The following is a 21,934-nucleotide window of genomic DNA, read 5'->3' as shown; positions in this document are numbered from 1 at the left end:
ACATGCTACTACTAGTTAAGTTTAATGGTTTTAATCTGCCATTTATTGCAGTTGCTTTTTTTGTTTTTAGAATATGTTGTCCAGCGAATTATGAAGTTATTTGTTCTTTACAGGAAAGTGCTTCCTTGTACTCCTACTGTTCAAAATAATTCCCCTCCAAGTCTGAACATCGTTAAATCCTAGATCTTATCACTTTGTACTTAATTTTGACATTCAGTGGTCTACTGCCATCATTTATCCTTTATCTGAACAAATTGGAATTGAAACCCCAATTGATTTTTCCTTCTGATCTGTCGACTCAGCTGGCAGTGCAGCGTGCATGTGTGTGTGATTGCTTACTGAGTGATGTCAATTTCCTTCTTTCCTCCTAATGGCAGATGCTGTTCTTCCTATTAGGTGCTCCCTGTATCCTGAGGGGGGCGTGTGGTGGCTCAGCGGGGTGTGGTTCCTCAACAGCAGGTGAGTAATCCCGACTCGCTGTCAATCTGCAGAACTGAGTAAACTGGACAACCTCTCTATCACACTGAAAAAACATTTTAAATATTTTGTGACCCGCCTGGCTGTAGAACAAAGCATGTTGTGCCAACTTGTAATCTAAACTTCAAAAGCAAGTGTCACCTTCTATTAATTTATTTTGTACTTTCTCTTTCTGATGTGGGTATAGATCAGGACCATTCTTTTTTTTTAAAGCCATCACTGTTTATATTAGTGTTCTTGAAATGCCATCTTCCAGGGCCATAGCTTTAATTGGTCTCTTTAAATCATCGCCTGCATTAGACCCAGGGAACTCTTTCACTTGGTTTAGGTAAATGAATAATTAGTTCAATTAGCATGTGAAGAGCTTGGCTGGCACTGATGACTGGGTTTGAAGAATCCTTCTTGTAGTGAAAGCACACTTCTAGACTCCTAGGTGGGGTCAAGGGGGTTGCAGAATTTAATAACTGGCAAGTGCAGACTGAGGAGGTAAAAAAAGGGACAAATAAGTTGCATTGTTAAAATAAAACCAGCATCAAGAGCTCAGTGTTTTTGCTGAGGGTTTTAGCTGGTAGTTCACTCTGTGACCATATCCCAGACACACTAGTCTGGAAAAGTGGGTCAAAATTACACAGCATTGTAAAGTGGAGAGCATTTTGTAAAATCCCAGGGCGAGTCTGCTCTGTTCGGGAAGCTCAAACCCTCACCAGAGCTCATTACTCACACAGCTAACCTTGAGAGCAGGTATGCTAATGTCTGCTCTTCTTGGACATTATTTGTATTGTGGGATTTTGCCTGTGTAGATTAGATCAGTGGTTTCCAAACACCTGTCCATAAACCGTTGCTGACCTGCAGCCTACGTCATAACCTTCATCTCAAAGCCACGATTATACCACAATCAGCTAGGCCGCAGTGTGGGAAAAGTTTGGGAACCACTGGATTAGATGATGTGGATATTTTTCCGGTAAGATTTCACCCGTATAGTGTGTTCACCATGGGATTTTGTCCAGATGGTCAGCACACTATATCATTGATTAATTTATTTCTTGGGTAGATCAAGGAAAGTTGGGTCCCCACCATATTTGAAACTGGGTCTACTCAATACACGTAGTATAATTAATGCAGCAGTCATAGCTTAAGTGTTATAATATAATTACAGTGTGACAGCAGTTTTTGGTACTGTGGAAAACATTTTCTCCATAGAATTTGGATTTGATACACTTTACACATACACTTTGTATGACACTTGAAACAATCATTTTCCTTTGCTTTACATGAAGAGCTCCCTCCATTGCGGTACAACCTAGAACTGTCTATTCTAATCCAATCCGATACAAGATGACAATAGCCTGGGTTCACCAGCTATATCCCATCTAGAATAAAAAAAAAAATGCCCAAGATCATTCATTATACTTAACAATCTCCCCACAAAACGTTTGTTCTTATTCTCTGCCTTCTAAGGATTTATTGTAAGTAGATGTTTGCTGCTGGAGTAAAAAGTGAATTCTGAGATTACAAGAAGCAGACAACCTTGCATTTCAGTTGCTCTGATTTAGTTTTGACACAAGCTTATACGGCTGCTTTGCATTCCAGCTGAGATTCCAGCTCAGTCTGTTGGCAAAAAATAAAACAAAAACCTTCACGCGATGCTGCTCTTAGCCTCGTTCCACACCACTGACGCACTGTCCTCCACCGCTGCTCAGAGCCCTCGTTTGCCTCCATTTTGGTTACCATTTTATTTTGCGAAGGCATTTCTTCTCTCTATTGGAAAAAAAAACAAACTTGCATTTTAAATAATTTATATCCTGGCTCAAAGAAAATTGCGGTCTGTTTTCCTTTTGCCAGAGCCATTATCTTTTATTTTCCCCTTCCACATTCACATGACTTTTGCTGTGATGTGTGCTCTTTGACTTCCTCTTCTGACTCAGTTCATCTCTGAACTCGTAGTCCAGGAGCCCAGGGTGTTCGGCGCACAGTTCGCTGTACGCGTCCGAAAGGCTGCTGAAATGGGGAATGGAGAGCTCTGTGGGACGGAGGGTGGGGTCTACGTCGGCCCTGCGGAGCATCTGTTCAGCGAGCTCCAGACGCCGGGCTTCTGGAAAAAGCATTCTGGAAAAAAAAAACAAGAATTCAGTCTGGTACAATTCACCGCACACCAGCGACAAATGTGAAGGAGAGTTTTCAATAAATTATTATTTTTTTGCACTGATTAGATTTTATTTTTATGTTCTGTCTAAATATAACTGATGTGACCCTTGCATTTCTGTGAACATTTTGCTTTGGTATGAAGTTCTTATACGAGTCACGACTGCTTCTCTCATCTCAGTGTCCCTTTTGTTTTCTGGGCATGTGGGTGATCATGAGGATATGAAGAAAAGTTTTGTGTCAGCACAGTGGAAGTGTGTATTGATAGCAGCTTTAATCGAGAGGCTAAATGTATCTGCGGTTCCTAGAAAGACAGAGGAAAAAAAAAAAGGTGCTGGCTCTTACTCGATCCCTCGCCGGCAGTATTTCCTTCTAAACTGAAAGACGTTCTTGACCACTTTTTCCACCACCTCAAAGGGCTGGTTTATCTTGGGCACGACCAGAGGAGTGAAGTGAACGACCCCGACATCCACCTGCACAAAGACACAAGCGGGTTAGAGTCTCGGGAAGATACAAGAATGGATTTCAGGGGAAGGAAGAAAAACTAAACCGAAATTAAATAAATAAATGACGCAGCATGATGCGAAGAGAGTTCCGGTTGCCACAGTAACACCTGTGAGAGGGACCATAAATACAACCTCTTCAGAAAAGGAATATTTAATAAGGCTCCTGCTTCCTGTCCTCGCCTCATTGGGGAAGTATTGTTAAATAATATTTTTAAAAGGTGCCATATAGGGATGCAGGCGACATCTAAAGCTCTCATTCCGAAATCCAGCGATGTGGAGCGGTGTGCCGTCAGCGTCCGTCGACATGCTTCAGATTTCCTCCGCGCAGGAAAGCAGCATGAGACTACACAGGCAGCGATGGATGAGCAGTCTGCTACTGCAAGGTGAAGACGGGAGCCGTGCTTTAGTTCCATTTAACTGCAGAGTCATAATTCTCTGTCATCGCTGTGCCGAGATGAGGAGCTGCTGAAGTACTCATGCTTTACCCAGCGTAGCCCCATATTCCTTTTTTATTTATTTTTTCATTCTCATCTGCCGGCAGATGACTTTCTCCACTGCCTTTTTCCTCCTGTTCTCATAGGAAAAGGAAAACCTATGCGCAAGACACACACACACACACACACACACAAGCTTTTCTTGACCTGCAAACACACACACACACACACAAACACACACATACTAGTTGATGTGTACACCTATGAGCTTTCAAGGATTTCAAATAACAGACCCAGCAGCTTTTTATTATGATGATGCGTTTTATTTTTTTATGTTTTATTTTTACCTACCGCACGGTTACGGCTCACTGGCGTGCTGAGACCACAACGTGGGCTTAGGCTAATGGAATGTACTATACAACCTGTGTTCACCTGGTAATCATCATCCACATTACTGCCTACTTAATCTCAATGTGCTCTGGAGAGGACTGACGGCACCGTTTGCCCACAGCCTCGCAGCCGGCTGCAACATCTTTTGTGAAGGAGAAGAATGCAGCAGCACTGAGGGAGAAACCTGGAGATCTCACAGGTATGGATTTGTTTATTTAATCTTGAGGTGAAAACCGATTTACATTTTGATCAAATGTAAGCTGCATGCCTATCAGTTGGGATTTGCATTTTCTACAGTTGTGAATTGAGAGGGTTGTCTGTTCTGACAATCAACTTTTCTGTTTTTTTAAACTGCTGCTGTAGATTGCAGTGTTGCTAGAGGAACGGGGTGGTTGGGGCAATGCTTATCAAAGCATCACTGCTCTTTCAACTGACTCAATCAATTCAGGGGGGGAAGAACAATAAAAACAAAAATCAATTGTAGTATAGATTTGAATCTCTGAACATTCAGTCTTGTCGTGTCTCCAGATTACAATATCTCATGAAAAAGGAAATTTGACAGACGCTTTCACATCTAATTTGGGACCAACAATCGTTTGTTAACAACATTATTTCCACTGAATGTCACCTACATTTGTATGTATTCTTAACTGTACTGGACTGTACTATAGCCTATACATTTCAACCTTTAAGGCTGGCACAAGCCTTGCCCTGATATATCCTATCCTTTCTGAATCAGCTTGTTATCTAAACCGGGAAAACTCCTATGCTACTAACCTTGTATTGAGAGGAGCTTTTAAATTGCATGCTGTGATGATGTAGCTCGGATCATTAAAGACAGAGAGACGTTCAAGGTGAAATTTCTGAAGTATTGCTATCACAAAAGAAAGATATTAAAATTGATAATTTATTTCCTTGCCAGAAATAATCTAAACTAATAATGATCCTAAAATGGTGATGTATATTCAGATTTATTTATTTTTGGGGGGGGACTTTTAGATTTTTTATTGAAGTGTTTTTTGCCACATTATTCACTTCAAATTGTAGACAGAGCTGCCAAATAATAGATAATGTACCTGTTGTAAAATTATTTTTAAACATGTATACCTCTATCTGTGCCATTATGTACCAATTCTGCATTTGAACAAAGCAACACCAAGTTAGAAAATAAAAAGTCGGCCTCCCAGTTGAGGCCGGCAATTAAAACATACATTTATACGTTTTTTTTAAGAACCTGCCTTTTTAAAGGGGAAAACATTTAACATCACCCCTAATTAATCCCAGACCAACTTTGGTTTCTAAATTGCCTTGTTATGCAACAGTTATGTTCAATCCAATACAAATTCTTCTGCTATCTGGTTTTTAAATCCTACCCTTGTTTCTCAAAAATCAGCATTGAAGTTTTAGATCTGGAGCCAGGCCAAACCTGTAAACTCACACAGTCAAGCTATAAGGAAAACTTGATTCAGTGGGCAGAATTTGGACATGGAAACCAGGCGAGTTCAAAGCTTTCCCAGTGCTCAAAACATTGGCGTCCCAATGAACGAATGAAATACAGATCAAAAGCACTTGTTGTTCGGTTTCTTTCCTCGTTTGCCAAACATGGAGTCGCTCATTGAATAACACTGAACACAAGGGCACTTCCTTAATGTAGGCTATTGCTTATTGCACAAGCCCTTAAATAATAGCAGCAGTACCTACGTATACTTACAGGAGGGAGGTTGTCTCCATCTCCATGTTATCGATTTCCTGAACCCCGTTTACAAAGACGGACTTAAGTGTCCAACACTGACCCATCAGCACCTCTTTCCAACTGCACCCCTCTTCAGCTTCCGGCCCTCCAGAGAGAAGAGGGGTCTTGATTAAACTACTGTGCATCTGCACCTTCAATAATAATGGGCTACTTCCAGCTCATACAATTCAATACAGAACTAAATAATAAATATGGAGACGAGCTGGAATACATTTACTGTGACAATACCTTTGGAAGGCAACCTGCTTTAGCTCGGCAGCTAAAAGGAGGGACTAAAAAAAAAAAGTAGGCAGCTTCCAAAAAGAAAGACAGCTTGTGCTGCAGCAAGCGTATGTATCACTTCCCACGCTCTCCAAGCTGCCCTAGGCACAAATATGCATCCAGTAAAACCAGTGCTATCCCATGACAGTAGAATGTGTGCTAAAAAAGCAAAGTTGCAGTAATATGCCCATAATTTAGGGTCACTACAATTTTCCCAGAAGGCACTTCAACCCTCGCTTGGGATAACACTGCCACGCAAGGGTATTGTGCTACAAGATGAGGTACCAGTAGGGTAAAAATAGAGGAGAGACTCTTCCACGTCTTGTCTTATTTATAGGATAGGTAAGTGGCTTTCTAGGTCAATTTCTCTTGATGATGTTCACATGTGATACGTTAAAACATCCCTATAAAACTGAGCTGCACTAATGTCAATAACAGTAAACCAGCAGACACGTGTATCCTCCTACAACAATTCCCCCTTCCAACTTGTGTTCAAATAGGCTCCTTAAATGTAGTAACGCTGTTCACGCTGGGACCCTGCCAGAGCCGAATGTATTGGATCCGCATTCAAACTTGCTAGTAAATTAGCTGCGGCTTTCAAACTGCATGCATTTCAGGCACAGAACTGTGTAATCTAGTCGAGCATTATTGATAGGGCCATTCATTCCTTTTCTCTTTGTGAAAAATGTGGGTAATATACCTAGAGGGATAAGGCAGTTGTTTTATAGGCACTGATTATTGCCTTATTATTTATTGAGAAAAGCAAGTATGCATTTTTTTTATTAAATCAACCTTGATTATCAAGATAGTTATAATTAAAAAATAAATCATTGGTATTAGATGCTATAGTTTTATGAATGTTTAAGCTGTGCAATCTGTGCTTCTTAGTCATGCAGTACTTTTTTCCAAATAAGGTGTTATTTCATGACTAAGTTTAATCGCACATTTGGCTTGTGACTGTGCCGCCCATACACATTTCAGCCGAGCCGCAGCGCTGGGACGCAGACTGAGGAGTCTGGCTTAGTTCCGTCAATGGGCTGTCTTGTTTTACCTGAGCTCTGAGATTTGGAAACACAAATGCAAAATGTTTCCGGTATGTTCCACACATCACAGACTAACACGTCAAGATTCCCCGAGTACATGCTATGGGCACTTCTATTATTTATCAGCAGTTTTTTTTCCCCCCAGCATGACTTCAGAAGACGCTTTTGGGATCCACTCAGTGAAGATGGAGAGGCACACATGAAAGAGCACAACACCCGCCAGCATGAGAGTTTAAAGCATGTGGCACAAAGGTCAGCACCGTTTACCATACTACTTGTGTATCCAGGCAAGTTTATTCGCAGAAGGCTGGCCGTTGTCTGTCACTGCATGTGTGTGTGTTTATATTATAGTACCAACCGGCTTGCTAGCTCCCTCTTGAGTGGAGGAAGTACCGGGAACACTGTGCTGACGCTTCACTTTCCCATTGCAGCCCAATAGAGATGCGCTGGGAGGTGTTGGGGGAGGTGTGGGTGTGTGGGGGGGGCAGCAGCTGTGCTCCCTGCCTCCCAGAGAGAGTTCATCCATGCCTGTTCATAACCAGCGTGGTCCGGCTCAATCAGTGGGATATTACCATTTCTCATAGCCTCCTGAGGGACCACCCTGCGCTCTCTTGAAGGGGACGGGTTCTGATCCCACAAACACTTGAGAGATGCCACAAAAACCTGCCTGGGTCATTAATGCTGGAGACTAATGAGAGCCAAATATCAGGGGGAGCGGTGAGAGGGTGCTTATATTATGTATTGAACAGAATCTCTGACGACAAACAGAATCATTTAGTTTAAAAAAAAAAAATCCCTCGTTTAAAAATAAACAGTATTAATAAGTAGTGAGAAAAGGGAATTTCAACAGTTGCACATCACAGTCTTTTAGAGGATGACGTTGCAGATTTAAATCAATGAAAATTCTCCCGCTCCTTAAAAATACACTCCTTTTTGAGTCTACCCTGCAGAAGCCTCGTTTTATGTTGCTGAAAAGGAAATCACCCTGTTTTAAAAGCACAAAGCAGGCATGTGTGGACCATAACTGGAATCTATTCTAGCTGTAGCGTTGCTAAGGAAATTGATGACATGAATGGATCTGTACAGCTAAATCCTCACCCCCTCAACCCTTTTTTTGTGTTTAGAAATCACAGCAGACAACCTGACACATCACCGCACTGACAATCACCAGCCACAGAGGTAAGGATTCTCACATTCTCCGATACTGTAGATGTTGATTGATCAGTTGATTCTGCTATTTTCATAATACTGTTAAGGGGGAAGAGGGATGCACTTATTTCTTCACACTGCATAAAAAAAAAAAGAGAAACGAGTTAAACTTAATTTCCAATCTCCAAGTTAATTTACAGTAGTATGGATTTACCGATTTCTCTGTAAGGGAGGTCCATTATCAGCAAGTAACACTCTCTCTAGGCTGAAAGTAGGATGCTGCACCTTTAAGTACTGACATTATTTTTTTGTTAATAGCAGAAACTCTTTTTTTCCCAATTTGTATTAAGCAAGAGCACTGGGGAGATACGCAGACAAACTGAAAACATAGGCATTTACGAATGAATCCTGTCGTCTACTTGCAGCAGCAGTATCTTATCTGGCTTTTCTTCTTTTTTTTTTTTTTTTTTTTTTTTAATGTGTGTGCGCGCGCGTGTGCCGGTAAAACGCTGGCTTTTTCAACTTCAACAATTCTCATTTCCAAATCACACAGTTCGCTGAAGCCTTGGCGAAGGGAGCTATCTTCTGTCACATCATCGTCAGGGTGCCACGTTGACTCAAGGTGAGGTTGTAAAAAAAAAAACAACAGGAAAAGGGATGGCTTCTACCGGCATGCAAATCTTTGCCTTCATCCTGGCGCTGCTGGGAGTTTTCGGGGCCACGGTGGCCACCCTGCTGCCCAACTGGAAAGTGAGCGCGGACGTGGGCTCCAATATCATCACTGCCATCTCTCAGATGCAGGGGCTGTGGATGGACTGCACTTGGTACAGCACTGGGATGTTCAGCTGCACCCTCAAGTACTCCGTGCTGTCCTTGCCTGCTTACCTGCAGACCGCCCGCACCACTATGGTCCTGTGCTGCGTCCTGGCCACGCTGGGCATCTGTCTGTCCTCCGTGGGGTTAAAGTGCACCCACTGGGGTGGCGGGAGGCAAGCCAAGAGGCACACTGCCATCGCCGGGGGGGTTTGCCTCATCCTTGCCGGATTCCTCTGCCTGATCCCAGCCTCCTGGTTCACCAACGAGGTCATCACCAGCTTCCTGGACTCCTCCGTTCCCGAGAGTAATAAGTTTGAGCCCGGGGGGGCGGTGTATGTGGCTTTTGTGTCCTCGGGATTCCTCTTCGTTGGGGGGTCGATCTTTTGCACGTCCTGCTCCAGGAAGCAGCCGGGACCTCAGATCTCTCCTCCAAACAAGCAGCAGCAGCAGCAGCAATGTTCTTCAGCCTCCGAACCTCTAGACAATAAGGTTGGCTATAGCCTGCAGGACTATGTGTAATTTCAAGTCCGAGACAGCTGGTATAATGTAGCTGCCTACTCTGCATTTGCAAGGAGAAAAATGCGGGAGGAGGGCAATCACTTGCACTGTTTCTTTTTTTTTTTTCCTTCATTCTTTTTGTTTTTGTATGGAAAGCACAAACGTTTTAAGTATTCCCAATCGAAAGGCTGGGAACAATCAGATTCTGAATACAGAGTTAACTGGCTGGTGCTGCAGTAGAGGCACTGCAGAAAAAAAGACTAATTCTGATGTGAATGTTAGTGCTGGTAATTAATATTCAGGCTTTGGTGGAAGTTGATTAGCCATTCTATCTCAGAAATGTTTGTCGCAGAGGGGTCTGAAACTTAAAAAGCAATCATTTTTCTGCAACCTATCATTAAGGATTATTTTTTAAGGCAGAAGAGACAATAGATGAAAAAAATATAACCCAAGCTTTTGTATTTTTCACCATCTGCTGGAATAATACTTCCAACTTATTCCTTCATTCTCAGCAGCTAATATGATTATTGATATTCTGCCTAAGCATGCGATCTACAGCCTGTGAATAAAACCGTGGAATGCTTGCTCGCAGACAAACTCCAGGATGCACTTGTGTATGTTAAAAGCTGTAGTACTTCATACCGACCAAACTGTTATAGTCCGGATCAAGAAAGAGGAAAAAAAGGGATACGTAGTTGGAAAAATAACATGGAACAAAAGCTTCTCCTGTCTGTGGGTGTTGAGCGCAGTCTAATGAAGCCCTTTCGTCGGCACAATAGGCTGCGTAATTACATTCCTTGCTCCTTATTTATCCAAACAAAAACAAGCTCTCGCAGACAGTGCGCGCTGCTCATTTATTCCACGCACAGCCGCATGTGCTTCACACTCGTTTGCTTTTTTTTTTTTTTCGACTGTCATGGTTACAGAATTCTTTGACCAAACATCTACATTGTGGGTCCGGGTATTGATGTAAGAGGGGCTGTCGCCTTTTCTCTCCGCAGCTCCCCATTAATAGCGAACATCTGCCGCTTTTACTTAAACATCTGAGGGGATCAATTCCTGGGGACAAAGCCTCTCAACAAAACTGCAGACGGCAGGCACCCGGCTGCAATTCTGCTCAACCCCCCCGTCCCCCCAACCTCAACCCCTCACCCTCCTGTAAATCTCACAGGCTTGAGACAGACATACACACACCTTTGGCAAAAGTCAACCTACTCATTTCCTAATGGTTCGTACCTCAGTTTTTACTTATTCAATCATAAATGTTACTGATCTGCAAAATGTCTAATCAATAAGGGAGGCAAATAGTGTTAAGAATGCTTTGCAATGATTTAGTGGCACAAAACAGAAACATTTTTTAATTAGCAGAACGTAAGCTTCTTTGCTTATAAACTAGGCTATTGCAGCTTACATATTTGTACAGGAACACGATACTGGTATATTCTTTCAGAACCTCAGGAGATTATAGTGTTACTTTGTCGGGAAACTTTCTGTCAGTTAAAGCGTGTAAGAACTATTCATACCAATTTTCACCACGCATTAAAAACACACACAACTAAAACTATAACAAATTAGGAGAAATGAGCAAACCAAAGTGTGATTTTAAAAATGGGGCAGGGGCAGAAAAAGTATTTACAGAGTAACACACAATCTTTTACCTTGATCAAATGATTATTGAAATAAGAAATACAGAAGCAGTACCCTGACTTGGGCACTGATAGGCTACGTATTCTGTCTTTACAGCACTATGCTTTTCTCAGCTCAGGAAGGCACATTGCTGCTCGTTTTATTTGTAGCAATCCTGCAGGAGTCTCAGAGTTACAGATGCATCCTCACTGCGGAAATCCTCACAGGGAGAGCACAAACAGCACACAACATACTGTCGCGGCTGACCAATTTACCAATGTGCTGCCTGCGTATGGCGATAGTCGTGCGATTACACACTCTGACTACAGTTGTTGTGCTCGTGTAATAGAGTTGTTCTCTGTTCGCCTTGATTTTCAATTCCTGAAGCTGAACAGATGGCAGAAACCAAATTACCACCTGAAGGCTTAATAACCACACACTGTGGGAGTCGTGGGGGACCTGGCTGTTTTTTGATCATGTATAGTTAATTGTTAAGCCTGTGCCAATCCTTTTGAAAACCTAATTTGTATTAATTGTATAGCAATAACATCAGAAACCAGCATAGATGTGGGGTGGGTGGGGGAGGGAGGGAGTTCATAGTAAAACAGTTCTGTACCAGAGCAACAAACCACTGGGGTAGGTGAGGGTGATTTATTATTATGATGCTCAAAATGACTGTTTTCCCAAGCACCTTCTAGAAAATATCAACTAAAGTGAAGCACAAATGCAAGTATAATAGAACATGATTTCAATATTCAAATTCCTGAACCTAATTAGGTGCAGCTGGTTCTCAGTATTATTTTTAAGTGCCAATCACCTTGTGTATCAGTACAATACAAACTAGGAATGTAGAAAGCGATTGTGGGGTTAAATATACATTTCATATAGCCTAGGTTTCGGGGATACGCAAGAATAAGAAGCATGAGATGAAATGCCTATTATTGTTAATGGAAGTTCCCCTTCCTTACTCTTTTGCATTTTGCAAAGGGTATCTGTGTTCTACCTTACTTACTCCGACAGACATACATGCCCATACCTTCTTTATAAGAAGACAATTCATCAATGCCGGTAGCAAAGGTAGAAAGTGTATAACAGAGGAGAGGAATATGTTTGATGTGAGAGACAGAGCACACAAACCTCTGCAAAGAAAGTCATGACAAACTTTTGATAGGAGACCTAGCTAACTTCTAACTTGCTTATTTTGTGTGTGTATCGCTTTTCTTAGATACAGTTTTATGTGTAGTACTCTGTATAAGAATAAACTGCAAAAATAAATAAATTGTAATGTAATTTCAGCAACATAGCTTGCTCCTCAGCTTAGTGAAAGTAGGAGAGAAGTAGACATTTATATAAAAATATTATTCATTGACTATAATGATACAGATACAGATCTTTGTCCTATTAAAATGAGCAACTCTGAATGTAATGGCAGCTTTTAGTTTTCCAAAAAAGTCTGTCAGAGCTGCAGTATAAATATCTACCTTCAGCATGAGGCATTGCATAGTTCAAAAAGTCCTATTCTCAGATACTGTTGTTAGTATCTGCTCTTTTGAATGCTTGGCGCTGTACTGCATACTATACTATATCCAGTCTGCACATTTCACTGTGATACACTCTGTAACATCAGCTTCCGCTTTTGAATTTGTCTCCTTTCCCTGTTAGCGGTTTATCCCTGTTAATCTCAATTAAAAAGCTTAATTAATCAGGTTTTCTTTGTGTGTTTGATTTCTGTGACAGTAGCTATCTTCTCCTATGCATTGATTTGTGAAATGTTTTCTGTTCAGAGATCACACCTACTCTGCTGCCAACAAGAAACACAGCGAATTTTCTGGAGGCGCAATATGTTGCGTTAAAGGAACTTTCAGATCTGAAATTCTTATATAACTCGGTTACAGATCCAAATCATGTTCCCCAACCTGCTTCTGCAATTTGATCATTCTTGTTATTAAACAGACATCACTGATGCAATACAAAGAAAGAGTAATAGGGGACTACATTGACAGCACAGTTTGTATAACTAGGTAAAAAAGTCTCTCCTGGTCCATTCTGAATGCTTAATTTAAAAATATCCACTTGTATTTTGAAGGGTTAATATCCATCAAGATAATATTTAAACCCACCAATAAATCATGTTGATTTTTTTTCTTTGGTCAGCATTACTATTTGTGTTTTGCAGCAATTAAGCATGGTATTATGAGCACTTTCCTGATTTACACAAATCACATCAATAACATAGCCTACAACACCATGATTCAACTTCAAGAAAAATCTTTTTAAAATAATGTTCACAGTAGGTTGCTAGATTGACTGTGAATAAGTGTGCATCTCTGCCAAGACACTTGCTGTATTGTGTGGGAGGAAGAAATAGTACATTTTGTCCCACTCGTTTTGCAACAACCATTAGCTTTTGAATCATTTTTTCCCCTCTGTTCGCACCAGTCGGAACAAAGGGATCTTGGTTTATCTGGATCATGCAAATGTAGGATCTTACAATACCTTCAAATACAGCACTAACCTAGCTGTGGAAATCTATTACTTTACACCACGATCAATACATTAAATTAAGTTCTGTTTGGTGATTTATATGACTTGAACCAATGAGGGGGAAATACAGAGAAATAAAATACATTTACGACAATATGCTGCAGCTGGCTATATCTTTCGAGAGTCAATATGTCAAGATGAAATCTGGGCCTTTTCTGCTCTGTACCTAATGCATCAAATGAGTCTAATTTGATTTGCAGGACATTTGTTCATAGAATGGCACATTCACCTAACCCTCCCCCTTCTAATTCGCATCTAATTTCCCAGTAAATGTTATGAACCAGATTTGGAGTTTACTTTTGTATGATGGTTTTACAAGCTTGCTTCCAAAATGCTTGAGGCGCTTTCTGGCTATTGAAGCCTCCGTTTCACAAAAGTCGAGACATTTTCAGTGCATTTGGATTTTGTCTGTCACTGAAAAAGTAAATACATTTGCAAAATGAAAACTCTGCCTGGAGATGCAACATTAAAAGAGTTCTCACATTTCGAAAGATGTTATGCAACACACCACAGAGCAAAGTGGTTCCTTGTGGGAAAATGCTAATAAGGTTGCTCCTTGGTGTATTTAACCTACATTCTCCTCTCCCTGTCTCTTCAAAGGCATTACCAGCAATTGTTGTCATGACAAATCACTGATGTTAGCTCAGATGTATGATGCACTTTGAATGACTGGGACTCGGTTCGAGCAACGGCGGTGTTGGGGGTTAATCTGCCATGGTAAAAGAGACAGGGACTTCTTTCACATCTCATTAGCTCAGTCGATTCATGTGCACTCCATCATGCCAACACCCACTAACAAAACCTGGCTTCAGAGAATAAGCTGAATAATAATGGAAACAAACCCCCCCCCCAAAAAGCAGTATGAATTCAAGAGACTAATTACAGGATTCTTAACAAGCACACAGGAATAATGCAGCGCCACAAGAACTTGAATCTGAGAGAGAAAAATAATCTATCATACAACCCACTCGCTACATTTAATCAGTCCCACTCAGGAGTAACTTTCATACAAAACATATTCCACTATGCTGCTTGCAGTGAGACATCCACACATGAATGTGTATTTCTTTAAAGCGCAGCATGGCTCTCTTTCCATGTACCAGATGTGTCAGGTTTTCAGATGACCTTGAAGTGCTACTACAAATTTCTCTGAAAATCCTACTGCATGCCGTGTAGTGCAAAAATGACAATTTCAAGTTAGCGGCAGCACTTAAGAAGGCTCAATAAAAATGGCTCCAATATCAAATGTTGGACAGCACTGAAGGGAATTGTTTGTTTGCTTGCTTTTCACAGATTTGTCAAGTTGAGCTCAGTTCCATTTTACAATGTACCTGGGAATAGGGACATGTACCGTTTCTGAGATCTAAAATAAACAACCACAAATAACAGAAAAGGTCACACTAAAAACAGAACCACCCCCCACCCCCCAGTAAATGCCAGACTTCTTTTAGAAGAAATACATTTGTATGGCATTCATTATTTATTTTGAATAACCTGCTTACTCAGCACCTGCTTCTGTTCTTTTTGATTAATGTAGGCAAAATAATCCCATTTTAATTACTTTATTGCACGAGCCTCTCAAAACTAGATTTCTGCTAGCAAATTGTGTGTTCCATGTACATAGGAAAATTGATTAACATACACAATCCATTAAAACAAGATTATGCATCTAAGCAGGATTGAAAAATTGCAATTCCACTATTAGGCAATATTTTCTTATATAGATGAAGATAGATGAAAACACAAACTTTATGCCAAAAATAAGATATATAAATGTGGTTAAGGTTGGATTGTTTTTTTACAATGCTTCTGTGAAAAGAAAGAGTTGTACACAAACTGTCCTTTCTTTCTGAGTAGTGGCTTCACAAAGCAAGTTATTTGTCCAGAAGTGACATGTACTATGGCACTACAAAGTCTTGATGCTTTAGTATATGTCACGGCCCGTGCAGGAGGCGAGAACTCTTAAATCACACAGAAAATAATTCCTAAAGAAAAAGAAAGAAAGAAAGGGTACATCATCATGGCCTTTCCCTCCAATAATTATTCTGTACCGAGATAGGTTCCCATAACATGTTACAGAACAATACCTATCAGATATCGCATTCCTGTTAAAAAGTGTATATCGCAAGAACATTTCAAGGATATCAAAAGCAATTAAGAGTTGAGAACAGGCTGGGAGCAGGGGGAGTCCATTGTCGCGCTGCTGATAAAGGGCCATTCCCTAGCTGGGAGGCGTTACACACAGGAGACGGATTCTGACATGCAGTACGGAAATAAAAATCAGGTGAATGAATCCGTTTAAACGCAGGTTTTTTTTGTGTTTTTTTTTATATATGAAGATGATCAGTGACATTGCTTGTATAGTTCACTCACACGCCTGAGGGCAAATGAAGCCCATGGTTCAGCACGTCTGAGTGGATAGCTAATCGCTCTGGACAGAACCCTCCAAGGGCAAAGGCTGTGATTGAGGGTGACATAATGAGTTACTCACCAGGAAAAGCAACTGCCTGGAAATGAATCATGGATGCGCACAAGTACATTAAAAAGTATGAAAACACCCTGGAATGTCTGACAGTTTATAAGCCTATAGATAAATCCTATAGATCTTACACTGTGCTATAGTGTTACCTCTCTCTTGCACCGGCTTGCAAGTACTCTGATAAGCTATATCACAACCCCACTGACGTCTCTAACAGTTAACAACCGAGACACCTGTGAACGATAGCAGTAACCTTCCATTACAACAGCAATACAGCAATACAAATGTGACTTCTACAAATGGAGCTAAGTTGTTGACCAGGCTTTTGAAGACTGAATGGAAAAGAATGGATGTTAATAAAAACACAACTGGGGCATTTTCTTAGATTCCTTATCAGGAAATATCAGAGAGAGAAAATACCCAATCGGGAGAGGCAATTGTGAAAGGGAGATTTCTTTCCTAGCCGATACTTCCAATGGATAAGACAGATGCAAATTCCATTACTGGCGTTTAACTTCTCACACGCTTGGGTGGCTTTGGTTCTTTCCAATTATGTAACCCACTCCTGCCTCTTTGCTCCTCACCCATTGTGACAGAGCAAAGGACTCTGGGAAAGTCTGGTGACACAAGAGACTGTGATTAAGAAATCATCTGGCATCTCCACTAACACAAGAGAGTAGTGGAGTACTCCTCTGTCTAAAAAAAAAAAGGCAATAGCACCCACACTAACTTACACAACATAGGATTTTCTATGCCTTAATATATAGCTTTACTGTGATATAGAATGGTTTGAGGGGCGGGAGAAACAAATCACAATGGGCCAGCTGTCCTAAACAAACTGTTAAACCAGTCCAAACCAAACCAATACCTGCTCTTCGCAGTCTTTGAAGATTATATACGTTTCATTCTGAGCAAGATGTATAAACCTCAAAATACATACACCAAAGCTGTCCAGTTGATTTTGATAGACACAACACCCATGTAAAGTAAAATCCGAACTAAAACACCTCGGCCTGTTTTATATTGTAATGCTTCAACTGCGGCAAGAGGAAACATCATTCCCTAGCAATATTTATAGTGTATCTCTGAAGCAAGAGTTGTAGAATGAGACTGCCCTCTTCTACTCACAACCCACACTGTACAATCACAGTTGTCACCATTCACTCGCACAGGCCACTCAATGCGCGGCACATAATGATATACAGCTGCACAAAGAAGTTCTAATGAAATTACAGCAATTACAGCCTTCTAAAGCTCTGCCAATGTCACGCCATGACTTTGATAAACCTTTCCTAATGAATCACAATAAAACGCTCCTAATTACCAGGTATCTCATGATATAACGGGGGGTTGTAAACGTTTGTTTTGTTATAATCAGTTAAGTGCTGTGTGCATGAGAAATATATTTCCAAACTTTCCACTGGAGCCTTAGTTCTCCGAAATAGCGCTTTTCTCAGCAATGTTGGATCTGACATGCCATCAAAGCTTCTGAAAGAAACACATTCGAGCAAACGAACAACTTGGGTAGTTTAAATCGGGTTATTTTTGGACGTATAGTTTGTCACATTCCATCTGCTGCGAAAAACGCTGGAGTTTTGCAAAGCCCCCTGCAATGAGACATGTTGCATCCAAAGCAGCCTGCATGCCTGCCATCCTACTCAAAACTACAGAGTTGTGAGACTCTTAAAGGCACAACAACCTGAGCTAGCAGGGTTTGCAATACAGAAGACAAAACCATCAAGGCCAAAACTTAAGACCCACCGAAGTATTCATATTCCCAAATCATCACTTTCATTGCACCACTCTAAGCCAGACCCTACCCTGCTGTAAGGGGCTCTTACCTTAGGTTTGGGGACAAAGGCCCGGCCAGGGATAGTAAAGCAGCTCCTGACGTTGCAGAGGTACTGCGCCATGATGGAGAGCCGACTCCTCTGCCTGCTCCCGGTGCTGGCACTGAGCCTCTGTGGAGGGAGGGAGGGAGGGAGAGAGCGTGGGCTCAGAGCACAGGCCTGCACACACGCAGCACTGGGACAGCAGGTACGCGCCACCCCACCCTGCTCACTGGAGCCGGCACAGTTTACCACCCCACAGGAGGACAACACTGTTGCTGCAGGGAGTGAGATCCCAGTGTCAGTGGTTTGTTTGTGGTTTTTAACCAGAATTACATCATCATTACATGATAAATCATTGATCATGCCATAGAAAATGTACAAAACAATTCACTGTACTGTACTTTCTACTATTGAGGATTTTCTGCCAAACAACACACTGTAGCCCAGTGCATTATGGGGGAAGCACTATCGGTCCCACTTCTCCCAGACCTTTTAAGACAGGGTTGCACCGCTGAAATATGTTTTATTTGTGCTTGGACGCTTAGGAAAATGAGTGGCAACATGATGAACCTTATTATATATTTTTTCCCTAGTCAATTCACAGCTAGGCTCCAATCAATGGCCTTTGAGATCACATTAGCCTGTGCAATTTAATTTTCTGCAGTTTTACTCATTAAGTACCACCGAAAATAAAACGTATTATTCTGCTGGAGAGAGAGAGAGAGAGAGAGAGAAGGGAGGGAGTGCTCAAGGCCAGGGAGTGACTTTGATGTTAGGTAACAAATATATGAGCATAATGCAAGCATTAACCCACATTTCAACATTTGAAATGTATTCATTATGGAAAAAGCAACTGGATGGAACCAGATTGTACGTCTGTCTCAAATCTGTCCCTCTCTTCTGTCAGGGAAAACAAATGATCTCGCGGTCACACGGTATTCCTTTTTCAAACTCGGCTATAACATACCTCCGCGACCTCCTGCTGGAAGGTGAGAGTGAGTCGGGTGCGGCCGTATGCGAAGGGCCCGGCTCTGTTGGAAATACTCTTCAGCCACTTCACAATGAGTGGAGTAGCGACACTGAAAGGCAGGTTTCCAATGATATGGATATCAGGTGGGTCTGTCCAGGAAAGAAACCAGATTTTACTCATGGGTCTCTGGATAAAGACAACAGCTACCAAAGGCCTTTATCACAGACTTCAATGTATGTCTGCCAACAAGACTTCAATACTATGGGAACATTATTCATCTTTTTATCGCCTTCAGTTGCATTGTTGTCACTGAAGCCTAATGAGTGGTGTACACAATTATAAACACACTGACTGAAATAGATATATTGACGTAGGAAATGCAACAAGCTTAATGGGGCAATTACTACACTCGTTCCTCATCCATATCCTGCGGGATGTAAATATATACTGGTTTGTATGACTGAACTTTTTGCAGACTAACTGAATGAATACTCAATACTCAATACTCAGAGCAGAGCAAAAGTCATTACCTTATATTCAGAGTAAATGCTTTTCATTTATTACTGATTATCCTGTCAGTATACACACACACTTGGTAGGGTTCCAAATGAAAGGACATTCACGCTCACCATCTTCCCATTGTTTAGAAAGGTGTTTGGGAAATGCATTCTCCATCTTGTAAGTCAGTATGTCACCGTGAACAATCCTGACTTTTCCTGGAGCAGCTTCAGCAAGCAGCTATGAAAACACAAAAAGACATAATGAAAGTCCACCTGTTTTTCAGCACAAGATACAACACAACACAAGATGTGCCATGGGCCAACGCCAATGCATTCAATAGCAAGCAAATTGCCACTGCGAATGCGACTCAAACTGTCTGTTCAATAAACTGTTCAAGTAAATTCAATCCCTGTTAAAGGTGCCTACCTGTAAACCTGGAATGAAACGGGTGTCCTTCTCAACCACAAAGACTTCAGAGGCTCCGGCATTGAGGACTGAGCGAGTTAATCCTCCCGGGCCTGGGCCTACTTCACATACATGAGTGCCCCTCAGAGACCCGGCCTGACGCACAATCTTATCTGTACAAGAACAACATACAATATTTTGGGGATTTCAAAAAAATCTAATAAAAATCCATTCAATGCACCTGTGTCCAGAATGGAACATTAAAAAACACCACGGCAGTTTCAGAATCAAGGCATGATTATTATCCCAAAATGTTTTACATTCATTCAATTAATATTTAGAACAGAATCTCAACATTAACATCTTCATTCCTGCAGAAATTAAACTTCTCTTCAATGAAACTGGGCCGGATACATTAGGTGAACCGATAGCAAATGCTCACCTTGTCAAACTGTGCCAAAGACTTCTTATGAAGGCAAGTGATCTCAAACTGCCCATTACATATAACCAGTTCCCCAAAATAACACTTTCTGGGTCTGTGTGCATCAACTTTAAGATACATTAACAAGTCTGCTAATGAATTCTGACTGTATTACTAGACTTTTCAATATTTCACAAGTTTTCCTTTAACACTCCCTGACATTGACAACATTAGATGCAGATCAGAAGGCACACTTAAAAACAGCATTAAATATAGCATAGGATGTTATGTATAGCATAAAATGTAATCATAGGTCTAGACCAAATCAAATCTTTGACCTAGTACCTGTTAAATCACAAATCACAAACCCAGTTTACAATCAGTAGAAAGCGGCTTCTGGCAACAAATTAAAAAGCCGCAGGGTATAAGTCTGTTATTTGCTATTGCAGTTAGGTCCAAGTTTTGACTTGGTCTAGGCCATATTGTGAGTGTGTCTTGTCTAGTTTCAGTGGGTAGGTTAAAGCAGGATACCCACAATGCATGCAGAGCGTGCCATGGCTCCTCACTGGAGCACGATGACCCCCGTTGCCCACCCCAGACCCCAGACCCACGACCCACCTGTGAGTCTCATATCCAGCAGGAAGTTCTGGGACAGCTGCTTCTCAGCCCTGAGGTTGTACAGCTTGATAATCTCCCCAATGGTCGGGAGGGGGGGCAACCGAAAAGACGCCACCTTACCAGACACCGCCATACCTATGCGTTTCTTTAAGGGCACAAAACAAAACAAGCACCAACTTAGATATAAGCGGTATTTGTACTAGATAGAGAGAAGTCATCAAGGCCAGACAGTCTGTGATGTGAGGTTAACAGACACACAAGGATAACAATACTTTTACTTGAATGGAAATCTCTTCAGTTTGCCATTGGGCCTCTATATTCATTACAGCCTGGTTGTGCCTCAGCAAGACTTTAAGGGACGTCTTTCCTTCAATGCACAGGTTTTTCACACTACATCACTTTGAATAGAAGTTTCCTTTTTGCAGGTTTGTTTACTCTAACCATAATACAGCACTGGGCTACATGCTTAGTGGTGGCGCCATCTAGCGGTGTGTTGGGGGAGCAAAACCAGCCTGGAAATAGGGAATCAGAAATGCAAAGGAAGGATTGAACTTTCTATAATCCTGCTACGTCTGCTACTACACGGATTTTAATCCCATAAGCATCAATTATGTGCAAAGAGACTCAGTACACAAAGGGACTCGTTTCTGAGCAAAACACTGTGACACTAAGTCATCAACATAATTGAGCAAGTCGTCTTACCTGACCTAATGTCCTATTTACGTTAAGGGCACTGGAGAGGTTGAGGCGAGCGATGTGGCCCAGCTGTAGGAAGAATAAACGCAAGTATTGTGTTTCAAAGATGTGACTGAAGGACATAACTTAAACAGGTCTTTATTTCGGGGGATCTGTTTGAGGTCGATTTCGCAGCGTCCTGCAAGTTCGCTTTTTCTACATCGACAAGCTGATTAACGTCACTTATCTATTGGCTTCACAGTCGACTAGCACAAATAAGACCTAAAACGCAGCATAAAACACACCACAAGACACGTTACCCGGCCTCTCACACCCGTCTCTCACCAGCCCGCTGTCGATCCTGCCGCACAGCGTGACGTCTCACACTGACGTC

At 41.5% G+C, this 21,934-nt stretch overlaps 2 protein-coding genes across 7 annotated transcripts; one reads left to right on the top strand and one right to left on the bottom strand.

Moving 5' to 3' along the window:
• Window positions 1-1,605: 1,605 nt before the first annotated feature.
• tfb1m (transcription factor B1, mitochondrial) lies at window positions 1,606-21,924 on the bottom strand. Of its 6 annotated transcripts, none has more exons than XM_066719390.1 (9): window positions 21,846-21,924; window positions 21,568-21,630; window positions 20,866-21,010; window positions 19,848-19,999; window positions 19,550-19,658; window positions 18,918-19,069; window positions 17,960-18,079; window positions 2,965-3,092; window positions 1,606-2,583 (listed from the first exon to the last, which is right to left on the bottom strand). In XM_066719390.1, the coding sequence occupies exons 3-9, from the start codon at window positions 20,996-20,998 to the stop codon at window positions 2,325-2,327; spliced, it is 1,053 nt and encodes a 350-aa protein (XP_066575487.1). In that variant the 5' UTR covers window positions 20,999-21,010; window positions 21,568-21,630; window positions 21,846-21,924; the 3' UTR covers window positions 1,606-2,324. The 6 variants fall into 6 exon arrangements, with proteins under 6 accessions (XP_066575487.1, XP_066575644.1, XP_066575574.1 ...); XM_066719547.1 differs by having other exon boundaries at window positions 21,886-21,911; XM_066719477.1 differs by having other exon boundaries at window positions 21,861-21,906.
• On the top strand, window positions 7,749-11,650 carry LOC136765381 (claudin-20). Its single transcript, XM_066719584.1, has 2 exons — window positions 7,749-8,185; window positions 8,709-11,650. The coding sequence occupies exon 2, from the start codon at window positions 8,813-8,815 to the stop codon at window positions 9,488-9,490; it is 678 nt and encodes a 225-aa protein (XP_066575681.1). The 5' UTR covers window positions 7,749-8,185; window positions 8,709-8,812; the 3' UTR covers window positions 9,491-11,650.
• Window positions 21,925-21,934: the final 10 nt, after the last annotated feature.

The sequence above is a fragment of the Amia ocellicauda genome, chromosome 1 (assembly GCF_036373705.1).
Source record: "Amia ocellicauda isolate fAmiCal2 chromosome 1, fAmiCal2.hap1, whole genome shotgun sequence".
Classification (NCBI taxonomy): domain Eukaryota; kingdom Metazoa; phylum Chordata; class Actinopteri; order Amiiformes; family Amiidae; genus Amia; species Amia ocellicauda.
The sequence above is the reverse complement of the archived record's forward strand: the minus strand, read 5'-3'. Positions and strand labels throughout refer to the sequence as shown.

Bases quoted from the DNA above. Each gene is read 5' to 3' on its own strand.
- LOC136765381 (XM_066719584.1), top strand. From the start codon at position 8,813: ATGGCTTCTACCGGCATGCAAATCTTTGCCTTCATCCTGGCGCTGCTG.
- tfb1m (XM_066719316.1), bottom strand. From the start codon at position 21,684: ATGTCCTTCAGTCACATCTTTGAAACACAATACTTGCGTTTATTCTTC. The intron at 21,011-21,567 runs GTAAGACGACTT...GTGCCCTTAAAG, and splicing joins TAAATAGGACATTAGGTCAG to AAACGCATAGGTATGGCGGT. The intron at 20,000-20,865 runs GTGGGTCGTGGG...GTTCTTGTACAG, and splicing joins GCTGGATATGAGACTCACAG to ATAAGATTGTGCGTCAGGCC.